This window comes from Chelonoidis abingdonii, chromosome 4 (assembly GCF_003597395.2).
Source record: "Chelonoidis abingdonii isolate Lonesome George chromosome 4, CheloAbing_2.0, whole genome shotgun sequence".
In the NCBI taxonomy this organism is placed as follows: Eukaryota; Metazoa; Chordata; order Testudines; family Testudinidae; genus Chelonoidis; species Chelonoidis abingdonii.
In genome coordinates this window covers 123,042,433-123,066,650 of record NC_133772.1, presented here as the reverse complement: position 1 = coordinate 123,066,650, position 24,218 = coordinate 123,042,433, and the positions used below count along the sequence as shown (strand labels likewise).

The window sequence follows — 24,218 nt, the reverse complement described above, 5'->3', positions numbered from 1 at the left end:
CATCCTGAGCTTCTTTCATCTGCTTCCCAGGCCTCCCTCAGACAGGAAATCTCACTGCCTTTTCTCTGGTTCTCTGTCTGGGACCTCCCTCTAGTCTTCAGTTCCTCTCTTTTATCATTATCCCAGCTGGGTCTAATAACAAATATATCTCTGATGTCCTCCAGCGGTCAGGTGGGCTAATTGAGCTTCAGATGGCCTGTAACTTTGTTACATTGTAATGGGGTATAGACACCTGTCAAGGTTCCTTCCACTCGAAACATCTTAGGGTACAGATTGGGGCTGCTATGACAACTTGATATAAGTTTATAGCACTAGATCGGTATCATGCCACTATCCAGAATTTAAGAGTTGGATACATTCTGTCCCCCTAAAAGTTCCCTCCCTGGTAGCCTTGAAGAACTTCACCAATCCCTGTGAAGCACAGATCCACCCTTGGATCTTAACAAGGAGAAAATCTACCTACCCCCCTCTTTCTCCCACCAATCGTCTATCCAGATCCATCCTCCTTGATCTAAAACAAGGAAAATCAGTTATCAGTATTAAAGAAATAAGTCTTAATAAAAGAAAGAAAGAAAATCTATCTCGTAAAATCAGGAGAAGATATATTTATAGGTAACAATTCATATAAGCCCAAGGACCCCATCTAGCCTTAGGTTCAAATACAGCAAAAGAGGTAAAATCCCTTTAGCAAAAAGAACATTATATTATTGAAAAACAAATAAGACTAACACAAACATTGCTGACTGTTACTACAAGTTTTGAAACTGAGAACTGGTTCAGTAAGATTTGGAGAGCCTGGAATTGATGTTCGCCCCTATAGTCCCAAAGGAACATCCAAACAACTCCAAAACAAAAGCTACAAAAAAAAGACTCCTCCCATCAAAGATCTGAAAGACTTGTCTATTGGTCCTATCTGTCAGGGCAGCCATGTTCTGAGCTTCTTAAACCCTTTACAGTATAAGAGGCCATCATTAACCCTTAACTATCTGTTTATGACACACCCCCATCACAGTGAGGCTTCAGTGTTTAATGAGTGAATTAAAGAAGCAACACAATCTTTTATTTTAAATGTAACTAAATAGTAATATGCAACTTCAATTTTAGGCTTTGAGGATGAAATATCCAGTTACAAGACTTCCAGTCCATTTCAGAGTTGACAGTGAGAATGAATATACACCACTGGTATCTCCCTTTTTTGTCACAGTCACAGAGGTTAACCATAGGACAAACTGGGAAGTTGCAGGTATGGATAGAGGATTTGCAGAAAAGTTCTTTTTGATAGCAGACAAGACTAGGAACAAATGTTAAAATCTGTAAGACTTCTCTCTAAATGGGCATTTCTGCTGGAAGTTTACCTTTCCTTTCTCATCTATTTTCTTAACGGATCCAGACAAGGACTCCTGTTTAACCACTGATGTATGTACTAGATCTGTCTTAGTGGTCAAGAAGGACAGCGGAGGGCTGTGAGACTGAGCATTGTCTGATTTCTCTCAGCCAAGACATTCCACTGTTAAAAATACAGAGTAAAAGATGCAAGAGGAAAATGTAAAACCCCAGCCATTTACCATTGAGTTAAATGGGAGCAGGATTCAACCCCCTAACATTTAAAATGTCACATAGGTCCCAACTGGATCTCCTTCCACAGACACATTGAAGACTGTGGGAGTTTTACTTGCACGAGGTACTGCAGGGTTGGAGCTATTGAATTTTTGGCCCAATAGAAGTCAATGGCAAAATTCACAGTAGATAGGATTTCACCCATGGGTCTTCAAATTTAAAAATTATGCAAGCTGTTCAAGGCAGGGACGCTGGCTTTAAGTGTATTTGTACAGAGTCTAGCCCATGGGTCCTAATGCTGATGTGGTTCTCTGAGAGCTGTTGTAATCAAATAAAAATTAACATCATAATATTAGAACAGAAGGATTTAAATTTGTCCAAATTAGGATGCAGAGTGTAATCAAACATATTAGCTGCCTAGGTTAATCCATTACCATTTCTAAAAGAAATGATTGAACAAAATCGCCATTAAATCATTTCTGTTTGGCCATATATACACCTCTACCCCGATATAACGCTGTCCTCGAGAGCCAAAAAATCTTACCACGCTATAGCGAATTAGCTTTGATCCACCGGAGTGCACAGCCCCGCCCCCCCCAGAGCACTGCTTAACCGCATTATATTCAAATTCATGTTACATCGGGTTGTGTTATATCAGGGTAGAGGTGTAGTAGCAAAATACCTGGGAACCAACCTCCTTTCTGAGCATTGCTTAAGAACAGTTGCATTTAAATAATAAAATAATGCTCCTGCAAGAATATTATTCCCTTTTCCTTGTTTTCTGTTATTGCTCTTGCTTTCCTGCTTTCACTGTGATTTGTTTTTATTCATTGGGCTATCAGTATAATATATTTTCTAACCTCCTCAGTGCAGGAACCATATTTTTCTCTTTGTATATCAAGAAGCATGAATACCTATGGAGCAACAAAAATAATATTTTTATTCATTAAATTTGAAGTACCATATTATAAGTAAAAAGAAATTGAGAGAAATATTAGGTGACTCACCTTACACTCAACTCTCTTGCACTTCTTCTTGCTTGTCTGTAACATTGTATGTAAGAATCTCTCCAGAGGCAGGGTTGGCAGAAGTGAGCTCTGGGGGGGAGATGAAAAAGGAGGAGGGGCAGTCACGTGACATATGGGACTATGGACAGACTTCTGCACAGAATGGGGAATAAAGGTGATAGGGAGGATACAAAGGGGTGGTGAGGAGAGAATCTTGGGTGAGTGAGGGGGGGAGCAGGAGGAGATGCAGGAGGGAGTGGAGCTGGGTAGGGCCTAGCAGGTGAAGAGAAATATGACCTTGATGAAGAAGTTTCAGGGACGACAGTTCAGGGATCAAAAAAAAAAATGAGTGACATGACTAGAGTCACATGGGAAGAAGATAATTTTAGCAGCAGCATTTTAACTAAGCTGAGGGGAGCAAGAGGAGAGGCCCTGAGGCCAGAGAAGAGAAGGCCGCAGGAGTAAGGTGACCAGATGTCTCATTTTTAAAGGGACAGTCCCATTTTTTGAGACTTTTTCTTATATAGGCACCTATTACCCCCAACTCCCTGTCCCATTTTTTCACAGTTGTTATCTGGTAACCCTATGCAGGAGTCAAATGAAGAGATGACCAAGGCAGGGAGCAGAGGTTGAGGGGTGAGGAGGAAGAACAGAGGGGATTCAATAGCAGACTAGCCCTCGGTGACACAGTGGAGTAAAAGGCAGCATGGAGATTGCAAGTCTGAGTGGTGGGAAGGTCACGGACAGACTGAGGAGCAGGAGTGGCTCAAAGTAGCAGGAACTGCCTGTAATGAATCTTATTTTCCTTTGTCTCCTGTTGGCCTAGAGGGAATCCCCTCGGGTCTGGAAAGTGCTTTGAAGTCCTCAGAGGGTGGTGCTCTAGGAGGCCAGGACGTTCAGGTTCAAGATAGAGACTGCATTTCTATCACTTCCACACCTGTTTCAGCAGACAATCCTGCTGGGTCCTTAGCAATCACATAAGCTTTGGTTTGAAGGGTTGTGATACTACATAAGATAAGGGCACTGCAACATTTCAGGGAATGCTGTAGCCCTCAGAGGGCAGAACCCTATTGATTTTTGTTAAAAATCAGAAAACCTGAAAACCTGATTTCCACTGTGTGATCGGAAAATCTGCCCCTCAGAGTTCCCATTTGGTGCTGCCGGCAGAGGAATCTTTATGGTGGCACACATATCCTAGCAGCTTAATATGCTGCTCTTATGGGGTACACAGCTTAGCCTATATAAATAATAAAGTGTAAAGCCCTTTAGTTTGAAGTTGTCATCTGTAGCAACTGTCAGAGTTTCAGGATAACTGCACCTGTATTTCCCCTCCATGGTCCCTCAAGGGCACCCACTTAAGATTTCAGGCTCTCAGCCATCACATCTCTTAGGTGGAGATCGGTGCTTATTTCTCCCTCCTGATAAGGAGTTTTAAGGCTGCACAGCCCATGCCATCCACTGTGATATCCCCAGCAGGCCAGGGCACCTAATGGCCAGCATTGTCCAAGGACAATGTTCTCACCAGTGACCACACAGCTCTTCCAAAGCAAAGTACATTTATTCTTAGCCAAAAGCATCACAGAGAAAACATATAAAAAAATCAATGAACAGATTTAAACATGCACTAAACGGTCCAGGAATCAACTAGAAATCTTATGGGTACTAGTAAGCCAAAGTCTTTCCAACTTTTCAGCAAGGGCTGGGGTCCTCTCTAGGACCTAAGGTCCTGACCATTTTTTTAAATCAGATGCAAAAGACACACACAAGTCTTTTTAAACTCAGCCCTAAACCAGTATATACAAACAACTCCATTAGAGAGTACACCTCTAGAGCTGTTTACAATCTGTGAGCCTGGAGTGATCACACACACACGTTCTGAGTTCCTGGAGGAGCTCTGATAACCTTGTCCCATGGAGTTGCATACAGTCTTTGGCCTACAATGATACATAAACATTTGAAACTTAATACAATAAGATCCCCAAAGATACTGCATGCAGTTGCACTATCTGCAACAGCAACCTTAAAGTATGTTCCTTTATTTTGCTTTTTTGTAATACTGTATAATTGGATTCCCCCGTCTGTATGTTTTTGTGGATGCAGGGAAATTTTTCAAGAAAAGGGAGACTTTTTTTTTTAAACAAGAAGGCAAAAATTTCCCAATTATCCTTTCTCTGTGATGCTCAGAAACTCAATGATAGGAGAGTGATCAAAACTACATAACGGCTGGATCCTACAAGATTCTGAGCACCTCTCATAGTACTGAGTATCACAGGGGTAGCCGTGTTAGTCTGGTTCTGTAAAAGCAGCAAAGAGTCCTGTGGCATCTTATAGACTAACAGACGTATTGGAGGATGAGCTTTTGTGGGTGAATACCCACTTCGTCGGATGTATGCATCCTTTAGACTAAACAGGCTAACACATTCCTCTTCCCTTGTCTGTCTGTGAGTCATAGAACCTATATTACCAACTACCCGTAATATAGAAAATGGAATTATGTAAAAAATGTGGGGGAAAGAAAAAATGGAATAACTCTACTGTTTTACAGGTACCAATGAAACACCAAGCATGTTAAAAATGAGAGCATATTTAGCTGATAAACTCAACATTACACTGTATAATCCAGAAGGCCTAGCCCTAAACATATATGTAAGTTGTTTTTTTTTATTTCAGATAAAAATAAATATTGGACAAAAATGGGCGTGAATTAAAACTACATATCCAAACACCATTCAACTCTGAGGAAGTTCTGATCTGAATACAAACTTCCTTTTGGTATAAAACTGAGATCCAAGCACACCCATTCATAGATCAGACCCATCTGTAATCTGAATAAACTGTCTTTTATACTTTATGACCATACCATATGTAGGCTTTAAAGGTGCTGATCCTTTAGATAGTAAAGAAAGTATTTTGGTAGTTGTTTCATATATGATCCTTTTGACTATGTTACTTTATAAGTTTTGTTCAAGACATTACCATCACTTATTTCACCAGCCTGTTGTATATGCAGATGTTCCTTTGGAAAAAATACTGATTAGTAAATAAGGGCATATTTGATCTATCAATCTAATCTATTTTATCTATCTAATCTAATCTAATCTATCCATGGATTATGTTTTCTAAGCGGTTTTAATAACCCTCTAAATTGCTCCTGGTATACAAAATTCTGGGTACAGTCTTTCGAAGCCACTTTTAAATATTTTGCCTAAACTTTTAAATATCAAAACTGCATATTAGAGCTGAGCAAAATTTGGAATTTCAGTTCCATCCCATAAGAAATTTGGGGGGTAGTTCTATGACTTGTAGTATGCAAGAGGTCAAACTATATGAGCACATAGGATGAAACTTTGAAATTTCTATATTTTTTTGCTGAATGGAAATTCTGAAAATTTTCACTGCAGAAACTTCAAAATGTTTCATTTCAACATTTTTCATTGTTGATAGAATCAAAACATTTTGACATTTCTGAAATCTAAATGTTTCATTTTGTTTTGTTGAAATGACCCAAAAGCTTCTTTCAAGTCAGATCAACATTAAATTCATTTCCCTAGCTTGGTGAGCTGGATCTACATTGCATTGTGGGTTCTTTCAGGGAACCAGTCTACAATTCCCATAAGGCCATGTGCTAGGGACATACAGTTTATATCTTGTATTAACTGATCTGAAGTTAAATGTTTTGGTGCAGTTCATTAAACAAAATATTCTAATTCTGGTTAAACTAGTCCAAAAAAATGTCATTTCATTTTTTCTATGGAAAATCAAAAATATTGGCATAACTTTATTTTTGTTTTCAGTTGAAAAATCATTCTAATGGAAAATTCTCAAACAGCTCTCCTGCCTAGTACTCTAGAAGCCCTTTCTTCCAAAATGTTTTTTTAAATAATTTTATTAAAATGAAGTAGCATTTCATTAAAAATATTCTTTGCATATTTTAGCTTTGTTGCTTTCTTCTAAAGTTTTCAATAAATATATTAAAATAATATTAAGCACAGATTAAAAATTAAATTTTGAAAGATTTTGGTGTGTTTGGGAGAGTCCTACACTTTTCTTCTGTATAAAAGAGTATGGGCCAAATTCAGCCCAGGTGTAACTTCAATTAATTTATGGCCATTTATACTGGGGCTAAGATTAACACTTGGTTTTTCATTTAACTTCTTTCAGAAGTTAGATTGCCCTTTCAAAACTAGGCCATTTATGGAAGCAGAAACCAACACTGGCATTTTCTAGTAAGGTATTCAGGGGACCAGTTATGGCCCCATTTCCTAGTAAATCTACTTAGAAATGCCACTTTCTGAGAGCGATCCACTCTGCATGTTTTGAAGCAGTAGAACCCATTTTCTCTGCCCCTTCAAAATGTAAAAAACACTCTATTTTGTCCTAGAGTGCTAATGGGATTGGGAACTACTCAGTCTTTTGATTTCCACATCAGCTATTCTGAAGTGGAATTGGAAGTAGGCAAGAGTATTCTGTTCCCTTTGCCCCCATGCTGTCCTGCTGCTGAGTCTTCTCTGATAATGAGGGAAATGAAGATGACCCTCTAGATTTTAGGAGCAACCTCTGGAGAAAACATGTGGTTTGCAGTGGCTCTATTCATGGTCTGCTCCCCACCCCTTGTCAATTTTATGTTGATGCACACCACAATCAAGGAATCACACACTGTTAGAGGAAGATTGTCAGCCCACTGATGGCCCCAATTTATCCCCTGCCCTACTGCATCTGCAAGCAAAATAGGTTTGTCCCTCACTAGTTGCTCTTACTTTTGCCAACTTTTCATGCAAAACTGCAAAAAAGTTTCAAGGAACCAGTTGAAAATGCTTTCTGTGCGTGTTTCTGCTCAACGGGGCCTTCAATATGTATTTTCTTTAATTAAACAAATTTTTGTTCTTAAAACAAGAGATCCATCAATGCTGTTTCGTTTTGTTTTCACAGGGGTCTGAGCTTTTTCATTTCAGGGTAGCAACTATTCCTGGAGTCTCCTTTTGTAATCTACTTGATGAATTTCAGGTACAGTAAATAGCCCATAATTTCAACAAATGTCACTTTAAAAAAATGATCATAGCATTTCAGATGAAAGACGAGAGCTGGCACAAAAGGTGTACTTGCCAAACTTGGATTTACACATTTTGTAAAACAGGGATACTGCCCCCACATTCTGCCATTCATACAACTGGTCTTCCTCAGATGTGTCCCAGAGCCCAAAATTTCCACAGGATTTTGTGGAAGTTGCTGGGCCTTGCAACTCTCCAAAGGAGGTATATAAGAGTTGCACGATGGCAGCCAAGGCCAGCTCCAATGGTTTTGCCGCCCCAACCAGACCAAAAAAAAAAAAAAAAAAGCCGCGATCGCGATCTGCGGCAATTCAGCGGGAGGTCCTTCGCTCCGAGCAGGAGTGAGGGACCCTCCACCGAATTGCTGCCGAATACCTGAAAGTACCGCCCTGCTCCGGAGTTGCCGCCCCAAGCACCTGCTTGATAAGCTGGTGCTTGGGGCCGGCCCTGATGGCAGCTGAGGATGACCAGATTCCAAGTGACTGCGCAAATTAACAGGAAGTAGATACTGGCAATAAAAAGTGAGTTTCAGCTTCCTTAAATAGCTGGCCATTCTATTTTTGGTGGTCGTAAGCCAGAGGAAGAAAGCAAGTATCAAATGGGTACAGTGTCCCATTCGTACTAAGCCACTCTCTGCAGAAGGTATGGGACTCCTGCAGCTCTGTCCTGGCTCCCTGGTCAGTATGGTGCCTGGCCTATCCATTCCCAGAATTCACACTTCAAAAGGGATTACAAAAAGCATGGAAAGTTAATGAATGCAAATAAATACAATCTCCAGTCCCCTTCCTGTAACCTTTGAGTGGGCCAGAGTTTACTTCATTGCCCTTCTTCAACACCTAAAAACCCCAACTCCCATAGAAAAGTAGCTGGAGACCCAGAGTTCAGTCTCTAAGGATTTTCAGCAAGGATTGCACAGGGTCAACCTCCCCACATTCAAGTTCCAAAAGGAACTAAAGAAATGCATTTAATTAAATAACTTTATAAAATCTTACTATAAAGGAACAATCTAATTTTTACAGCATAACATGGCTATTTTATAATCCACAGTTATACATAAATATAAATAAAGAAAACAAATTAAGATCTGAACAGTTAAGTCCACAAAAGCTTAGGTTTAGTTCACCTACATCTTCATTAGAGTTTTTGATCAACAAATCTATACACCCCTCCACTTGCTTATAGGAAGATTCAGTTGGAATCCATGTAGACTCTTCTGCTGCTGAAATCACTGTTAGCCAGTCAGCTAACTGGTTAACCAATCACTCAGTTAAGTGTACAGATTTAAAAAAAACCCTGTTACAAGAAAATACAAAACTGAGAATAACAAAATATAAATGACTCTTTTCCCATTACTACATTTAAAGAAAAGTTGGTGAGTCATATTAGTTGGGACAATTTAGCTAGAACAGTTTAGCTAAAATCAAAACATTCAAAGCATACAACTAACGTAGAAGTTATTTTCCCTCCCAATTTGCTATAATTAATTTTCTATACAATATAAATAAAATTTGCTGTAATTGACATTGCCCATGCTTCCCTTTTAGAGGGTTAACAATATTACTAACCTGCTGCAAAATGCTTCAGAGTTAGGGACAACCGCCTGCTTTCTGCTCCTGGGCTCAGCTTCTGTCAACTCACACAGGGGACATGGCCCTTTGTAAAGCAGCTGCCCTGACTGCTTGCCCTTATGGAGTCTGACCCCAGCAATATGGAACCTATTGGAGCATACCCAAAACTTCCACTCCCAGATCCAGAAGCTTCTGGATGTGGAATGCTAAATCTGCCAGGCAACAATGATCCAGACACTATTCACTTCTACCTCCCCCAATGAGTCTCTTAAAGAGCTATCGCCCTATTAGGCACACGGATTACATTCCCGCTTGCTGATGCCCACATCTGCAGAGAGCTCTCCAAGTGGAATGCTTTTGCTGAGGTAGCTGACCCTTTTTCCATGTGGAGTGAAAGAGCTGCACATGCAGAGGGTCCCATTTATGTGCATATTATTATTATTCATTATTTTATGTAACTACTGCTACTAACAATAATAACACGTGAGTACTTCTATAGCACTTATCCATAGATCTCAAAGTACTTTAAGAAAAGGTCAATATCATTATCCCCATTTTACAGAGGGGCAACATAGCACCTAGAGGCCCAAATCAGGATCAGGGCTCCATTATGTTGAGTGATATACAAATCCATAAAATAGATACATAATCCCTGCTCCATAGTGAAAGAACACAAGTGATATATTAAGGGTGGAGAGAGAAGGTGTATATGAGAGACTTGGTGGGATAATACACATGACTGGAATGTCAGTATAGAAGGGTACAACTTACTCAGGAAGGACAGGCAGGGAAAAAAGGAAGGAGGTGTTACCTTGTATATCAAGGATATATACACTCAGACTGAGTTTGAGATGGAAATAGGAGACAGACTTGTTGAAAGTCTCCGGGTAAGTGTAAAAGAGGTTAAAAAAAACAACAAAGGTGATGTCATGGTAGGGGTCCTACAATAGACCACCTGTTCAGGAAAAAGAGGTGGATGAGGCTTTTTTAAAACAACTAACAAAATCGTTCAAAGCACAGGACTTGGTGGTGATGGAAGATTTCAACTTCACAGACATCTGTATGGGAAAATAATACAGCAGGGCACAGATTATCCAACAAGTTCTTGGAATACACTGGAGACAATTTTTCATTTCAGAAGGTAGAGAAAGCAACTGGGGAAAGGCTGTTCTAGATTTGATTTTGGCAAATAGGGAGGAACTGGCTAAGAATTTGAAAGTGGAAGGCAGCTTGGGTGAAAGTGATCATGAAATGATACAGTTCATGATTCTAAGGAGTGGTAGGAGGGAAAACACCACAATAAAGATAATGGATTTCAAGAAGGCAGGCTTTAGTAAACTCAGAAAGTTGGGAAATCAGATCCTATGGGAAGCAAGTCAAAGGGGAAAAACAGTTTGAGAGAGTAGGCACTTTTTCAAGGAGACATTATTAAGGGTACAAGAGCAAACTATCTTGCTGGGCAGCAAAGACAGGAAGTATGGCAAGAGACCATCCTGGCTCTTCTAGCAGATCTTTAATTGTCTGAAACTCAAATAAGAATCATACAAAAAGTGGAAACTAGGTCAATTACAAAGGATGAATATGAACACACAACGCGAGGAAAATTAAAAAGGCCAAAGCACCAAATGAGATTAAACTAGCTAGAGACGTAAAGGGCAATAAGAAAAAATTCTACAAATACATTAGAAGGAAGAGGAAGACCAAGGACAGGGTAGGCCTGTTACTCAGTGAGTAGGGACAGACAATAACAGAAAATGTGGAAATAGCTAAATGACGTCTTTGTTTCAGTTTTCACTCAAAAGGATAGTAACAATTGGACAACTAACATAGTGAACATCAGTGAAAATGAGGTAAGAACTGAGACTAAACTAGAGAAAGAACAAGTTAAAAATTACTTAGGGTATGGCTACACTTGCAGCCATACAGCACTGCTGCAGGAGCACTCCCGCGGCAGCGCTTTGAAATGCAAGTGTGGTCGCAGCGCCAGTGCTGGGAGAGAGCTCTCGCAGTGCTGCAGGTACTCCACCTCCTCATGGGGATTAGCTTACAGCGCTGGGAGCCGCGTTTACGCTGGCACTTTGCAGCGCTGTAACTTGCTGCGCTCAGGGGTGTGTTTTTTCACACCCCTGAGCGAGAAAGTTGCAGCGCTGTAAAGCGCCAGTGTAGCCAAGACCTTAGACAAGTTAGATGTCTTAAAGTCACCAGGGCCTGAGGAAATACATCTTAGCATGCTCAAGGAGCTAACTGAGGAGATATCTGAGCCATTAGCAATTATCTTTGAAAACTCATGAGATGAGAGAGATTCCAGAGGACTGGAAGAAGGCAAATATAGTGCCAGTCTATAAAAGGGGGAATAAGGACAACCCAGACAATTACAGACCAGTCATCTTAACTTCAGTACCTAGAAAGATAATGGAGAAAATAATCAAGCAATCAATTTGCAAACACCTAGAAAATAATAAGGTGATAAGGAACAGTCAGCATGGATTTGTCAAGAACAAAGCATGTAAAACCAACCCAATAGTTTTCTTTGACAGGGTAACAAGCCTTGTAGATGGGGGGAAGTGGTAGATGTGGTATATCTTGACTTTAGTAAGGCTTTTGATACTATCTCGCATGATCTTCTCATAAACAAACTAGGGAAATGCAATCTAGATGGAGCTACTATAAGGTGAGTGCATAACTAGTAGGACAACCATTCCCAGAGAGTAGTTATCAGTGGTTCACAGTCAAGCTGGAATCCCATGTCAAATGGGGTCCCACTGGGTCCAGTTCTGTTCAATGTCTTCATTAATGATTTAGATAATGGCATAGAGAGTACACTTATAAAGTTTGTGGATGATGCCAAGATGGGAGGGGTTCCAACTGCTTTGGAGGATAGGATTAAAATTCAAAATGATCTGGACAAACTGGAGAAATGGCCTGAAATAAATAGGATGAAATTCAATAAGGACAAATGCAAAGTATTCCATTTAGGAAGGAACAATCAGTTGCACACATACAAAATGGGAAATGACTAGCTAGGGAAGAAATCTGAGGTTATAGTGGACCACAAGCTAAATATGAGTCAACAGTGCAACACTGTTGCAAAAAAAGCAAATATCATTCTGGGATGTATTAGCAGGAATGTTGTAAGCAAGACACAAGAAGTAATTCTGCTCTACTCCATGCTGATTAGGCCTCAACTGGAGTATTGTGTCCAGTTCTGGATGCCACATTTCAGGAAAGATGTGGACAAATTGGAGAAAGTCCATAGGAGAGAAAAAAATATTAAAGATCTAGAAAACATGACCTATGAGGAAAGATTGACAAAAATGGGTTTGTTTAGTCTGGAAAAGAGAAAACTGAGGGTAGGGACATGATAACAGTTTTCAAGTACATAAAAGGTTACAAGGAAGAGGGTGAAACAATGTTCTACTTAATCTCTGAGGATAGAACAAGAAGCAATAGGCTTAAACTGCAGCAAGGGTGGTTTAGGTTAGACATTAGGAAAATCTTCCTGACTGTCAGGGTAGTTAAGCACTGGAACATATTGCCAAGGGAGGTTGTGGAATCTCCATCACTGGAGGTTTTTAAGAACAGTTTAGACAAATACCCATCAGAAATTGTCCTGGCTTGATGGCAGGGGACTGGGACTAGATGACCTCTTGAGGTCCCTTCCAGTCCTACACTTGTATGATTCTGTAACTTCTACATAATTGTTTTATTTACAAAAATACATTTCCCCACTCCATCTTCTCACTTTGCCTCCCTCGCAGCTTTGAACCTAGCTGTTCTATGCTAGAATATTTGTTGTAGGTGTTGTGACAGAGATGGGTCTTGGAGAGAGATTTGTAAGAAGGGATGAGTAGTGGTTTTATGAATCAACTTAGGAAGAGCATTCCCTGTTTAAAGAACAAAGTGGAAGAAAGTGTATAGACATCTGTCTGAGAAGCTGAATATGAGGCCTTGAAGCTGGCATCACTGGAAGAGCAGATGAGGCGGGGAGTGATGCAAGCAGAGATCAGATCAGATAGATAGGGAGAGGGAGCTCCATAACTAGTCTTGATAGGAAGAACAAGAAACTTGAACTTAATACAGTGGCTGAGTGAGCATAGGTGCTGGAACTAGGAGTGCTGGGGGTGCTCCTGCACCCCCTGGCTTGAAGTAGTTTCCATCAGAGACAGGATTTACAGTTTGGTTGAGTGGGTCTCAGCACCCCCACTATACAAATTGTTCCAGCACCCCTGTAAGTGAGAGCCCCATGGTAGGAAGGATCCAAAGAAGGGATGATTATGTGGTCAAAGCCATGGCCAAGGAAGATGGACACCAGCAGCGACTTTTTGTACAGACTGGGGGGGGGGGGGCGCTGATTTGAGTATGAGGGAGGCCAGAGAAAAAGAGGTTGCAGTACTGAACATGGAAGATGCTGAGAGCCTGGGTCAGAGCATTAGTGAAGAAAGAAATGTTCAGATTTTGGATGATGGAGGCAGTAGTGGCAGGGTTTGGACATAGCCTTGATGTGCAAGTCAAGAGAAAGGAAGGAATCAAAGATGACCCTTAGGTTAGTGAGCAATGAGGAGGCTGGTGGTGGTGGTGACAGTCAGGAAGAAAGGGCAAAGCAGAGAGGGTTTCAGATCATGAGTACAATCTCTTGCTATGTTCCTAACATGGTTCAGTTCATGGCACTGCTTGATTAAGAATTAAGTTTTTAGGGCATTTTTGCCAGTCTTCCAATGCAACTGCTTAGAGAACCAAAGCAATTTCAGTGATGGAAAACCCAGAAGAAAGATTTTATTTACTAACCATAAATTTGTGCTTGGATATTATGGTTATGAGTGTATTAGAAATACTTAGGTGGGCAGATTAGATAGCAACAGCTTTTATATCTTTAAGAATTATAGTTAGGATTTGATAGGCATCAATGACGTTGGAAAAACAGGTATTTTTCTTACAGCAAGATAGGTAATACATTGTAGAATCCTAGTGTTGTCATGTCAAGATGTAATTTTACCTCTGTGTAGCTGGTCAAGATGAATCATAGGCTAAGCCAGGCCTGCACAACACATGGACCCCAGGCCGCATGTGACCCACATGGGCTCACTGTGCAGCCTGCGGGGGGTGAGTAGGTGGGCTCACTGTGCGGGCCCCCACCCTCACCCCCAGAGCGTCACTGCCGGAACAAAAGCTGTGCACAGCTCTCCCAGCTGCTTCTGCCTATGGCAACAAGAGACACTGGCAGCAGGCTGAGGCAGCTGGCTGTTGCACGTGGGGGAGTGGAAGGAGGCACACACGTGCTTTGCAGCCCTCCCCTCCCCCAGCACCCACCTGGAGGAGACGCCAAAGGGGCTTCCAACAGGAGACAGGATCATCTGCAATGGACCTCACTCACTTGAGCAGCTGCTGGGCCTTCGGTGAGTGTTTGACACTGTGATCCACCACCCCCACCCAGCCACCACTCCTGCAAACACTGGGCAAAGGGCAGCCCCATCCCCCACCCCCAGTGAGGCTATGGTGAAGGGCAGCAGAGGAGGAAGGAAGCCACATGTGATGGCAGTCCCCTTCCCCCAGCACCCAGCATCCCCTCCCAGAGCCCACACCCCCTCTCCAGCCCCCAAACTCTGTCCCAGAGCCTGCACCCAGCCCTCCGCACTTCCTCCCAGAGCCTGCACCCCTCCACCCATCCTGCACCCCAACCTTTTGCCCCAGTCCAGAGCCTGCACCCAGCACCCAAACTCCATCCCAGAGCATGCACCCCAGACTCCATCCCAAAGCCCAACCTCTCAACCGTCCTACACCCCAATCCCCTGCCCCAACCCAGGGCCTGCACCCCAGACCACCTCCCCCTACCCAAACTCCCTCACAGAGCCTTAGGCAGATGGGGGGCGGAGTTCAAGGGGGCAGGCTCTGAGCATTATGGGCACCACCAAAATTTCTACAAACCTGCTGCTCCTGATACTTGGGGTGCGGGGGTGAGGAGGTGAGCAGCAAGTCGTAGATGGAAGGGGGCATCCATTTTCAGTATTTTAATTTTTGGTATTGCATTGATTGACTGCTGTGTGCATTAATATAGTGACCCCCTGGGTCTTTGAATGAGGCTTTATACTTGGGGGGGAGTGAAGAGGCGAGTGGCGAGTCAGTGGCTGGAGGGGGGCAAATCTCCCAGATTCAAAATCTGGGACTGTGTCTGTTGGTCCTTTTTGCTGCTTTTCTCTGGGCTGGGGGTTGTCTCAATGCTACAAAGGAAGGTGCTTGCTTCTAACCACAGAGGCCATCAGTATGTCTGCTTTTCTCTAGTCATCCCACTTAACAAGTTTGATTGTCGGTGGTCTGGCTCCCGGCCCCTTTCCAAGGGTTGCAGCTGTCTGGAGGTGCCTGCCTTCCACGCCTTCCTCATTCACGCCTCATTCATTCAACAGGGCATTTGATTCCACAGTGGGGGGATAATCTTATTCTACTTCTAGCAAAAAGACATTTTTCTTTTACCTTAATTATACGACCTTAGGGGCCTGCTATAACATATTACCAAGGTTCAATACAAAGTCATATAAAAGTTATACAAAAATGCATAATGCAGAGAGTTATCTGCAACTGCATTGATTGACTGCTGCATGAAGTAATATAGTGACCCCTGGGTCTTTGAATGAGGCTTTATACTTGGGGGCGGGGGGGGGGGGCAAAGAGGCGAGCAGTGAGCCAGCAGGGGTTCTAAGAGCAGGCATGGGGGTTTCTGGCAGGGGAGGGAGAAGGTGAAAGGAGGAGGGGGGGGAGGGAGAAGGTGAAAGGAGGAGGGGGGGGAGGGAGAAGGTGAAAGGAGGAGAGGGGTGGATGGGGGACTGACTAGGAGGGACGCAGCAAGCCAGTGGGTGGCTAGGGGGTGAAGAGGGGTGTGATGGTGGGGCCGAGCAGGGAGGGGGTGGGTCCTATTTTACTGCTGTGATCTGGTCACCCTGTGCATGCCATTTCTTTCCCTCCCCCCACCTTCCTTTTCGGCCCACAGCTGTTTCAGTGGGCAGGCGTTGGGGAAGGAGGGTTTGTTTCCGCAGGGCGGGCGGCGCTAGGGGGTGGGTGTTTCTGCTGGGCCGGGCGGCACTGGAGTGGGGGGGATGTTTCAGGGGGGCTGGGCAGCACTGAGGAGGGGAGTGTTTCAGCGGGGCTGGGGTGTTTCAGCCCTCAGCTGTTTTCTTTTGAGTAATATGGCCATTGCCACTTTACGAATTGTGCAGGCCTGGGCTAAGCAGAATTTGTAAGAGGAAGCTGCTGATGAAGGAAGAGATAATGTAATATTTAGCCAAGGAAACCATTTTTATGAGAGATGAGTGTAGAGAACTATTAGACTTGGAGGGATAGCTCAGTGGCCTGCTAAACCCAGGGTTGCGAGTTCAATCCTTGAGGGGGCCATTTGGGGATTGGGCCTGCTTTGAGCAGGGGTTGGACTAGATGATCTCCGTTCCAACCCTAATAATCTATGATTCTAAGACAGACTGTTTCACAACTTCAAAGATCTTAACTAACTAGTGAAGGTTGAAAGCATGGAGTTTTATGTAAAAGGATTGCTGGTTTTTTTTAAAAAGTGTAGACTCTCATTTCACTGAAGCAATTGCTAGAATATATTTACAGCCATAGCCATGGCAAATTGCATTCATTAAAACAGTGGTTTTCAAACTTTTTCTCTGGCAACCCAGTTGAAGAAAATTATTGATGCCCGTGAACCAATGGGGATGAGGGGTTTGGAGTGTGGGAGGGGCTCAGGGCTGAGGCAGAGGGTTGGGGTGCAGGGGTGAGGGCTTCAGGGTGGGGCAAGGAATGAGGGGTTCAGGGTGCAGGGAGGGGACTCTGGGTTGGGGGAGGCCACAGGGCTGGGGCATGGTGTTGGGGCGCGGACTTACTTTGGGCAGCTCCCAGTCAGCAGTGCAGTGGGAGTGCTATGGCAGGCTCCCTGCCTGTCCTAGCACCCATGGACCGCACTGCACCCCAGAAGCAGCCAGCAGCAGGTCCGACTCCTAGGCAGAGGCCCACAAGTGGCTCGGTACAGCTCTCACACGCAGACACTGCCCCCCCATCCAGCTCCCATTAGCCAGGAACCAGCCAATGGGAGTGTGGACCTGGTGCTTGGGGCAGGAGCAGCGCATGGAGCCCCATGGCCCCCCGCCTAGGAGCTGGACCTGCTGCTGACCACTTCCAGGGCACAGCGCGGTGTCAGAACAGGCAGGAACTAGCCAGCCTTAGCCAGGCAGCACTGTCGATGGGACTTTTAACGGCCCGGTCGGCGGTGCTGACCAGAGCCGCCGCAACCCAGTACCTTACATTCCACAACCCAGTACTGGGTCACAACCCACAGTTTGAAAACCACTGCATTAAAGGACATTATGGTCCTTAAAATAATATCTAAGATCAGTGTTCTCCGTAGGAGATAAGTATTTCCTTTTATATTGTACAAAAGACTGTCCTGAGCATAACAAGTGCAAAATAATGCTTCACAAAAAATGATAGTCTAGAGTATACTAACCAAACTCATCTCTGGTATGACTTCTTTTGTGGAGTCATACCAGGAAAGAATCAGACACAGTAAACCTTCTGTGAAGCCTATCCAGGTTTGTTAATACATCAAAGTAAGAAGGCATGTGCATAATCTGAAGTTAGACCACTTTTATATAGTCCAAAATATTATATCTGAACTGTTTAGTTGTCTAATTTAATCCCCAACATTGGTCCCATTGAAGCAATGGCAAAACTTCTGCTGATTTCAATGAAGCAGAACTAGGTCCTATGATTGTCAGCTCTCGGGGAAGAGAATCTCGCTTTTCTTTCTTTTTGTTGAGCACACTAACAGTATTAACAAATAATAAATAGGACATGTTGAAACTTTGATATAGTATTTTAGTAGTTAGATTAAGACAATATAAGGATATGTTAAATGTTTTCTGTTGCAGATTTATGTTGATGAAGCTCCTTTGGCCTTCCCAGGACAATATCTTGTTAGCACAGTAACAGCTGTATTAGTAGGAGGCATCATCTTTGTCATATTTATGCTGCAAATATATAAAATAAACATATGGAACAAAGTGAAAAGTAAAGTGAGGAAAAAGAACAAAGTATCGGTGTCTGAAACCTCAGCAACTGTTACTTCTGCTTCTTCCTAGGTTAGACAACCACACTTCTAAATGAAATACAAGGTGATACCCAATAGCAAGTTATTCTATCTCCCTTCATTAAATCTCTCTCTTACCTACATTTCCCAAGACATATGTTGAAAGTAATTCCTATTTAATATTGTTATGTTATCTATCTTCCTTCATTGATATTTTTACATATGTAATTTTTCCATCAGGATTTGGTTTCTTTATAAATGTATGTATTGAAATCTACAGGAAAATATATTCATTTACAAATTATTTTATTAGGAAAGTGTTTTCAGATGTTGTAAAGAACTTCATTTGTAATAAGGTACTACTTAACATAAGTGAGAGTGCCAATACAGTAAAAGTCTGTAACAACACTTAAACTTTGTTATGAAGAGAACTGGGAAGCCTTGGCTAGGCAGTGCTGCAGATATTGTTCCGTTTATTCACCTCGGCAAAATAAAAAGAGACCTGCTCGCTACAATATTGACCTCCCGCGGTTCAGCAAATTCTCTGGTTTGGCTCTGGTCAGGTCACGAGGGTACCAAACTAGAGAGGTTCAACCTGTATAAATTACTCAAGGTTGTTGTATTTGGCTATTAAAGGACAGACACAAGAACAGACTTGCCTAATTAGTGTTCTTCCATCCAATGGCTGGATGTGCTTGCTGTGTGCATGCCCTGCATGTTACTGCAGCTTGCAGCATAATCCTGTCTGCACTATCCAAGTCTCAAGGTTTTGTTGGTCCTTATTGTTATGAGCACTTGTAAATGACAGACTCACCCCTGTGGCGACCCCTGCTGGTGTCTTTGGGGAATTAGCTCGGTTTCCAGCCCGGAGCGCCCTCTGCAGGCCAGTGATCCGCCTGTCCTCTGGCCCTGTGTCCCTGCCTGGACCCAGTGCCCTTTTACATGGAGCGCTGCCCCCTAGCAGTCATCCCTTTCTCTGAGGGTTTCCCCTTCCCGGGTCCCCCACCCTCTATCCTCACTTTGTCTCAGTAGATGGCTACTGCCCAGTCTCCATCTAGCCCCCATTCACTGGGGCAGACTGTAGTATCGGCCACTCATCATAGGCAACTGGGTTTGGACTGGCTGCCTTTACGCACCCTCCGGCTGCCCCTCTGCAAGCCCAGTACCTAGGAGGCCTAGAACTAGGCCCTACAGCCTGGGGAGTTGCTGGTCTAGGGCTTCCCTGCTCCTAAGGCCTTTCCCCAGCCCTGCCTTCCTCTAGGTCCCCTGGGTGAGTTCCCAAGCAGCCAGGCCTGTCTCCCTCTCCAATCAGAGAGAGTCTGTTTTCTTCTGGCTTCCCTGGCCCTCCTATAAGGCCCTGTTGCTCTGTTTGGGGCGTGGCCCCAGCTGCAGCCACTTCCCCAATCAAAGCAGCCTAAAGGCTGCTTTCCCCAGCTACAGCCCCCTTTTGGGGCTGTTTTTAACCCCTTCTGGGCAGGATCAATGCACTCTTAAAACTGAAAAAATAAAACCTCTTGTGGGTGAGTAACTACCAGTAGTGGATGAATAAAGGTTCCTTCAAGATTCATAGCTAAAGTTCATTCTTCTTGAGAATCCTCACAAGTTTCTGGCATTTTGTTACTTTTATCTATTCAATACAATCTAATATGTGGTTCACCTATTTCTCCAGAGGAACTTGATCACTTTCACTTTAAATCTTGAGTGTTGGAGCTTGAATATACTTTAGAGTGCAATATAAAATTAGGTGGATTCATGGAGCCAGTAGAAGAAAAGCTGGATCCAACAACATAATTTAAAACATAGGGAGAGAGAAAGAAGGCTGGGATTAGAACTAGCTGGGAATTTTTTAACAAAACATTTTTCACAGGAAAATCCAATTTGTCAAAACCAAAAACTTTTTGTGGAAACATATTCATTTCAACAAAACATTTGTCAAGAATAGAATTTCAATCAAGAGAGGCATGCACACACCCCAACTCCATAATAACCAATTGTTCAGTGATTAGGGGACACAGTTGGATTGTGCGAGATCTACGTTCAAGTCCCTGCTCTGCCTAATTCAGGGCAGAGACTTGGGCTGGGATCTCCCGCACACCTGTTGAGTATCCTAATCACTGGGTTATAGAGACAATGTTCTCCCTTGCATGAATGCTCTCTCTCCCACTCCCTGCCCGCTCTTTATATTATTAATACAAAGTGGAACAACTCCAGTTGGTGAGAGATTGAGGCTATAGCCCGGTGATTAGGGCACGCTCTTGGGATGGTTATTGGATATTCTGGGGTTGGTATCACCCCAGGTATGGTTATTGACTCACCTGGCAAAAGACAACTCATCTGAAATAGTTATCAGCTATTCTGAGGTCTGTCATAGTTTTTTTGTGAAATTTTTTTGAAAGGTCTCATTTTCATTCTGATGTGGAACAAAAACAAATGTTGAAATCTTGAATTTTTTTTACAAAATGGAATTTCCAGTCAGCCCTAGTTGGGATGTGCACCACAAGGAAGATAAGAAAAGGGAACTAGAAGGACCTGGCATGACAATACATGAAAGCGTTTAGAAGAAGGGAGAAGATAGTATATTTGGAGGTAATGAGGGCGGTCAGGGCATGTTAGGTTACAGTAGAGGTTTGGTTGAGGAGGGATCTCCTTAAATTAACCTAAAAGAAGACAATCAATACTCAGTATGTTAGCCTGATTAGTTAGCTGGAGAATGACACAATGTGCTTCCTTGCTCAAAGATCTGAGTGTAATGCTTAATATTATGGAAGTTCCATATATATATATATATATATATATATATCCAGTTGCTATTGCGACTGGATAGCTTAGTGGTTAAGAGCGCCGCCCTTTGATACGAGAGACTGGGGTTCAAATCCTAGTTGGTACCCAACTTTCCAGTAGGGGTCCTTGGGCAAAAGACCCCCTAATGCTTCACCTGCGTACCTCAAATATGAGAATGACACGAACTAGGAGAGTCATGCCGGCTCGGAAGTTGCCTGGATTAACAAGGTCCGTGCCAGATGTTGAGGAACCAGAACAATCTGACGATAAGTGGGCTACTGGAACAAAAACCATTCATGGATGAGACAAGAGAACCTGGAATTGATGGAATGCTACTACAACAGTAGACCTAATGAGAGGGGATATATGAAACGTAAGAGGGGACTCTGGCTGGACAAAAGATCTACATCCACACTTACTGAGAAACAGCTAGTTACCCAGCGCTTCAACATAGTAAAGAGGAAGCTGCAGCTGCTCTCACAGCTTGAGATAGACCAACTCCACATTAACATCCCGACTCAAGAAGACCTGGAAGAACAAGTGGATGTGCAGCCCCACACCTGAAGCTGAAACTTCACTGCCACCCCTCCATTGCAGAGCACAGCAGCTGATATGAGGCATAAGATCATGGAGAAACTAGCTACAGTCAATCCTCGAGACCGATTACCAAGGCTCAGTGGAGAAGTACCATCAGATAGTATGTTAGAAGATGCCAATAGAGCCCTCATGACAATCCCTACTACCACATAACTCAAACCAATGAACTGGTATACGCTACAGCCTCTGTAATCCTGGAGATGCTTGGCTACACGATCAAGAGAACAACAGTATGTACCCACCCTGGAAAATGAGGTTGGAGGATAAGATCAAGGCGACTCGGAGAGAAGTTAGTCAGCTGGTGGAACTACAGAAGGGTGTAGAGATTAAGGATAAGACTCGGCTACTGAAAAAATACAAGGGCCTGACTCCATCTGAAGCCCTAGAGACTGCTAAACAAAGGCTCACAGCACTGGCTACCAGGCTAAGGAGATACACTAGAGAAGCAGAGGCCAAAAAAGTAAATGCCCTGTTCTCCAAAGAACCATCCAAGGTGTACTCCCAACTGCAGTGCAACAACACAATAACAGCAGAGCCCACCAGCAGCAGAAACTGAACAGTACTGGAAGAACATATGGGAGAAAGAGAAGACTCATAACACCAGTGCAAAGTGGCTGCAGGACCTGAGAACAGAGCACAGCAATCTCCCAGAACAGAAACCAGTCACCATCACAGTAGAAGACATCCAGCAGCGGGTCAAGAACATGAAGAGCTGGACAGCACCTGGACCAGACATGATCCACACCTACTGGCTAAAGAAACTAACAGCAGTGCATGAACGCCTAGCAGCACAGATGAACAGCTGCTAGCAGCAGGCTCCCACCCAAACTGGCTAACACAAGGAAGGACAGTGCTGATCATGAAAGACCCCTGCAAGGGAACAGAACCGTCCAACTACCGGCCAATAACCTGCCTCCCCCACTAACATGGAAAGTCCTATCAGGCATCATAGCCGCCAAGCTACAGGACCATATGGGCCAGTACATGAGCACAGCTCAGAAGGGCATTGGAACAACACCAGAGGCTCAAAACACCAGTTGCTCATAGATAGAGCAGTCGCCCAAGACTCAAGTCTAGACAGACCAATCTGAGCACAGCCTGGATTGACTACAGGAAAGCCTACGACTCAATGCCGCACACGTGGATCTGTGAATGTCTGGCGCTATACAAAGTCAACAGGACACTAAGGACCTTCCTCAAGAACTCAATGGGACTATGGAAGACAACACTAGAAGTCAACTCAAGGCAGCTTGCACAAGTGGCCATCAAGTGTGGCATATACCAAGGTGATGCACTGTCCCCGCTGCTGTTCTGCATAGGCTTAAACCCCCTCAGCCAGATAATCACAAGGACTGGATACGGGTACAGGTTCAGGAGTGGAACTACCATCAGCCACCTCCTCTACATGGATGACATCAAGCTGTATGCTAAGAATGAACGAGACATCGACTCGCTAATCCACCTGACGCGGATCTACAGTGAGGATATCGGGATGTCATTCGGACTGGAGAAGTGTGGCCGGATGGTAAGTGAAGAGAGGGAAGGTAGTCAAGACTGATGGGGTGGAACTACCAGCGGGCCACATAGCAGACATACAGACCAGCTACAAGTACCTTGGCGTCCCACAGTCACATGGAAACCACGATGAGGAGGCAAGGAAGACAGCAACATCCAAGTATCACCAAAGGATAAGACAGGTCCTGAAGAGCCAGCTCAGTGGGAAGAACAAGATCCATGCCATCAACGGATACGCCCTGCCGGTCATCAGATACCCTGCCGGTATAGTGAGCTGGCCAAAGGAGGACATGGAGGCTGCCGATGTGAAGACCCGGAAGCTCCTCACAATGCACGGAGGTTTCCACCCCAAGTCCAACACCCAGAGACTGTATACCAGCCGGAAAGAAGGCGGGCGGGGCTTGGTGAGCGTCAAAAGCCACTGTCTGGATGAAACCCGGAACATCCAGGAGTACATCAGTAAGATGGCCCCCAAAGATGAGCTGCTGAGAGAATGCCTGAGGCAGCAGCAGACATGGGAGGAAGACCAAGCAGAAGAAGTGCCATGGCAAGACAAGACCCTGCATGGGATGTACCATCGACAGATAGCTGAGGTGGCTGACATTGGGAAATCCTACCAGTGGCTGGAAAGGGCTGGACTAAAAGACAGCACTGAGGCACTGATCATAGCAGCACAGGAACAGGCACTGAGCACCAGATCCATTGAAGCAGGGGTCTACCACACACTAGAAGAGGACCCAAGGTGCAGACTGTGCAGAGAGGCCTCAGAGACAGTCCAACACATAGTGGCAGGATGTAAGATGCAGGCAGGAACAGCATACACTGAACGGCACAACCAAGTGGCTGGCATTGTGTACAGGAACATCTGCACAGCGTATGGGCTAGACCCTCCCAAGACCAGATGGAGATTCCACAGAAGGTTGTGGAGAATAGCAGGGCTAAGATTCTGTGGACTTCCAGATCCAGACGGACAGGCAGGTACTGGCCAATCAACCAGACATCGTGGTAATAGACAAGGACAGAAGAAGACAGCAGTGGTGATAGATATAGCAGTGCCAAGTGACACAGCAACATC

At 43.9% G+C, this 24,218-nt stretch overlaps 1 protein-coding gene across 1 annotated transcript in view; it reads left to right on the top strand.

Moving 5' to 3' along the window:
• CATSPERB (catsper channel auxiliary subunit beta) overlaps positions 1 to 18,302 on the top strand; it is an 86,936-nt gene extending 68,634 nt beyond the window's left edge. The window contains exons 21-24 of the mRNA XM_075065861.1: positions 1,105 to 1,243; positions 5,110 to 5,210; positions 7,494 to 7,568; positions 18,093 to 18,302. Coding sequence (XP_074921962.1) covers positions 1,105 to 1,243; positions 5,110 to 5,210; positions 7,494 to 7,568; positions 18,093 to 18,302 — 525 coding nt within the window. The remainder of the gene's footprint in view (positions 1 to 1,104; positions 1,244 to 5,109; positions 5,211 to 7,493; positions 7,569 to 18,092) is intronic.
• The last annotated feature ends 5,916 nt before the right edge of the window (positions 18,303 to 24,218 follow it).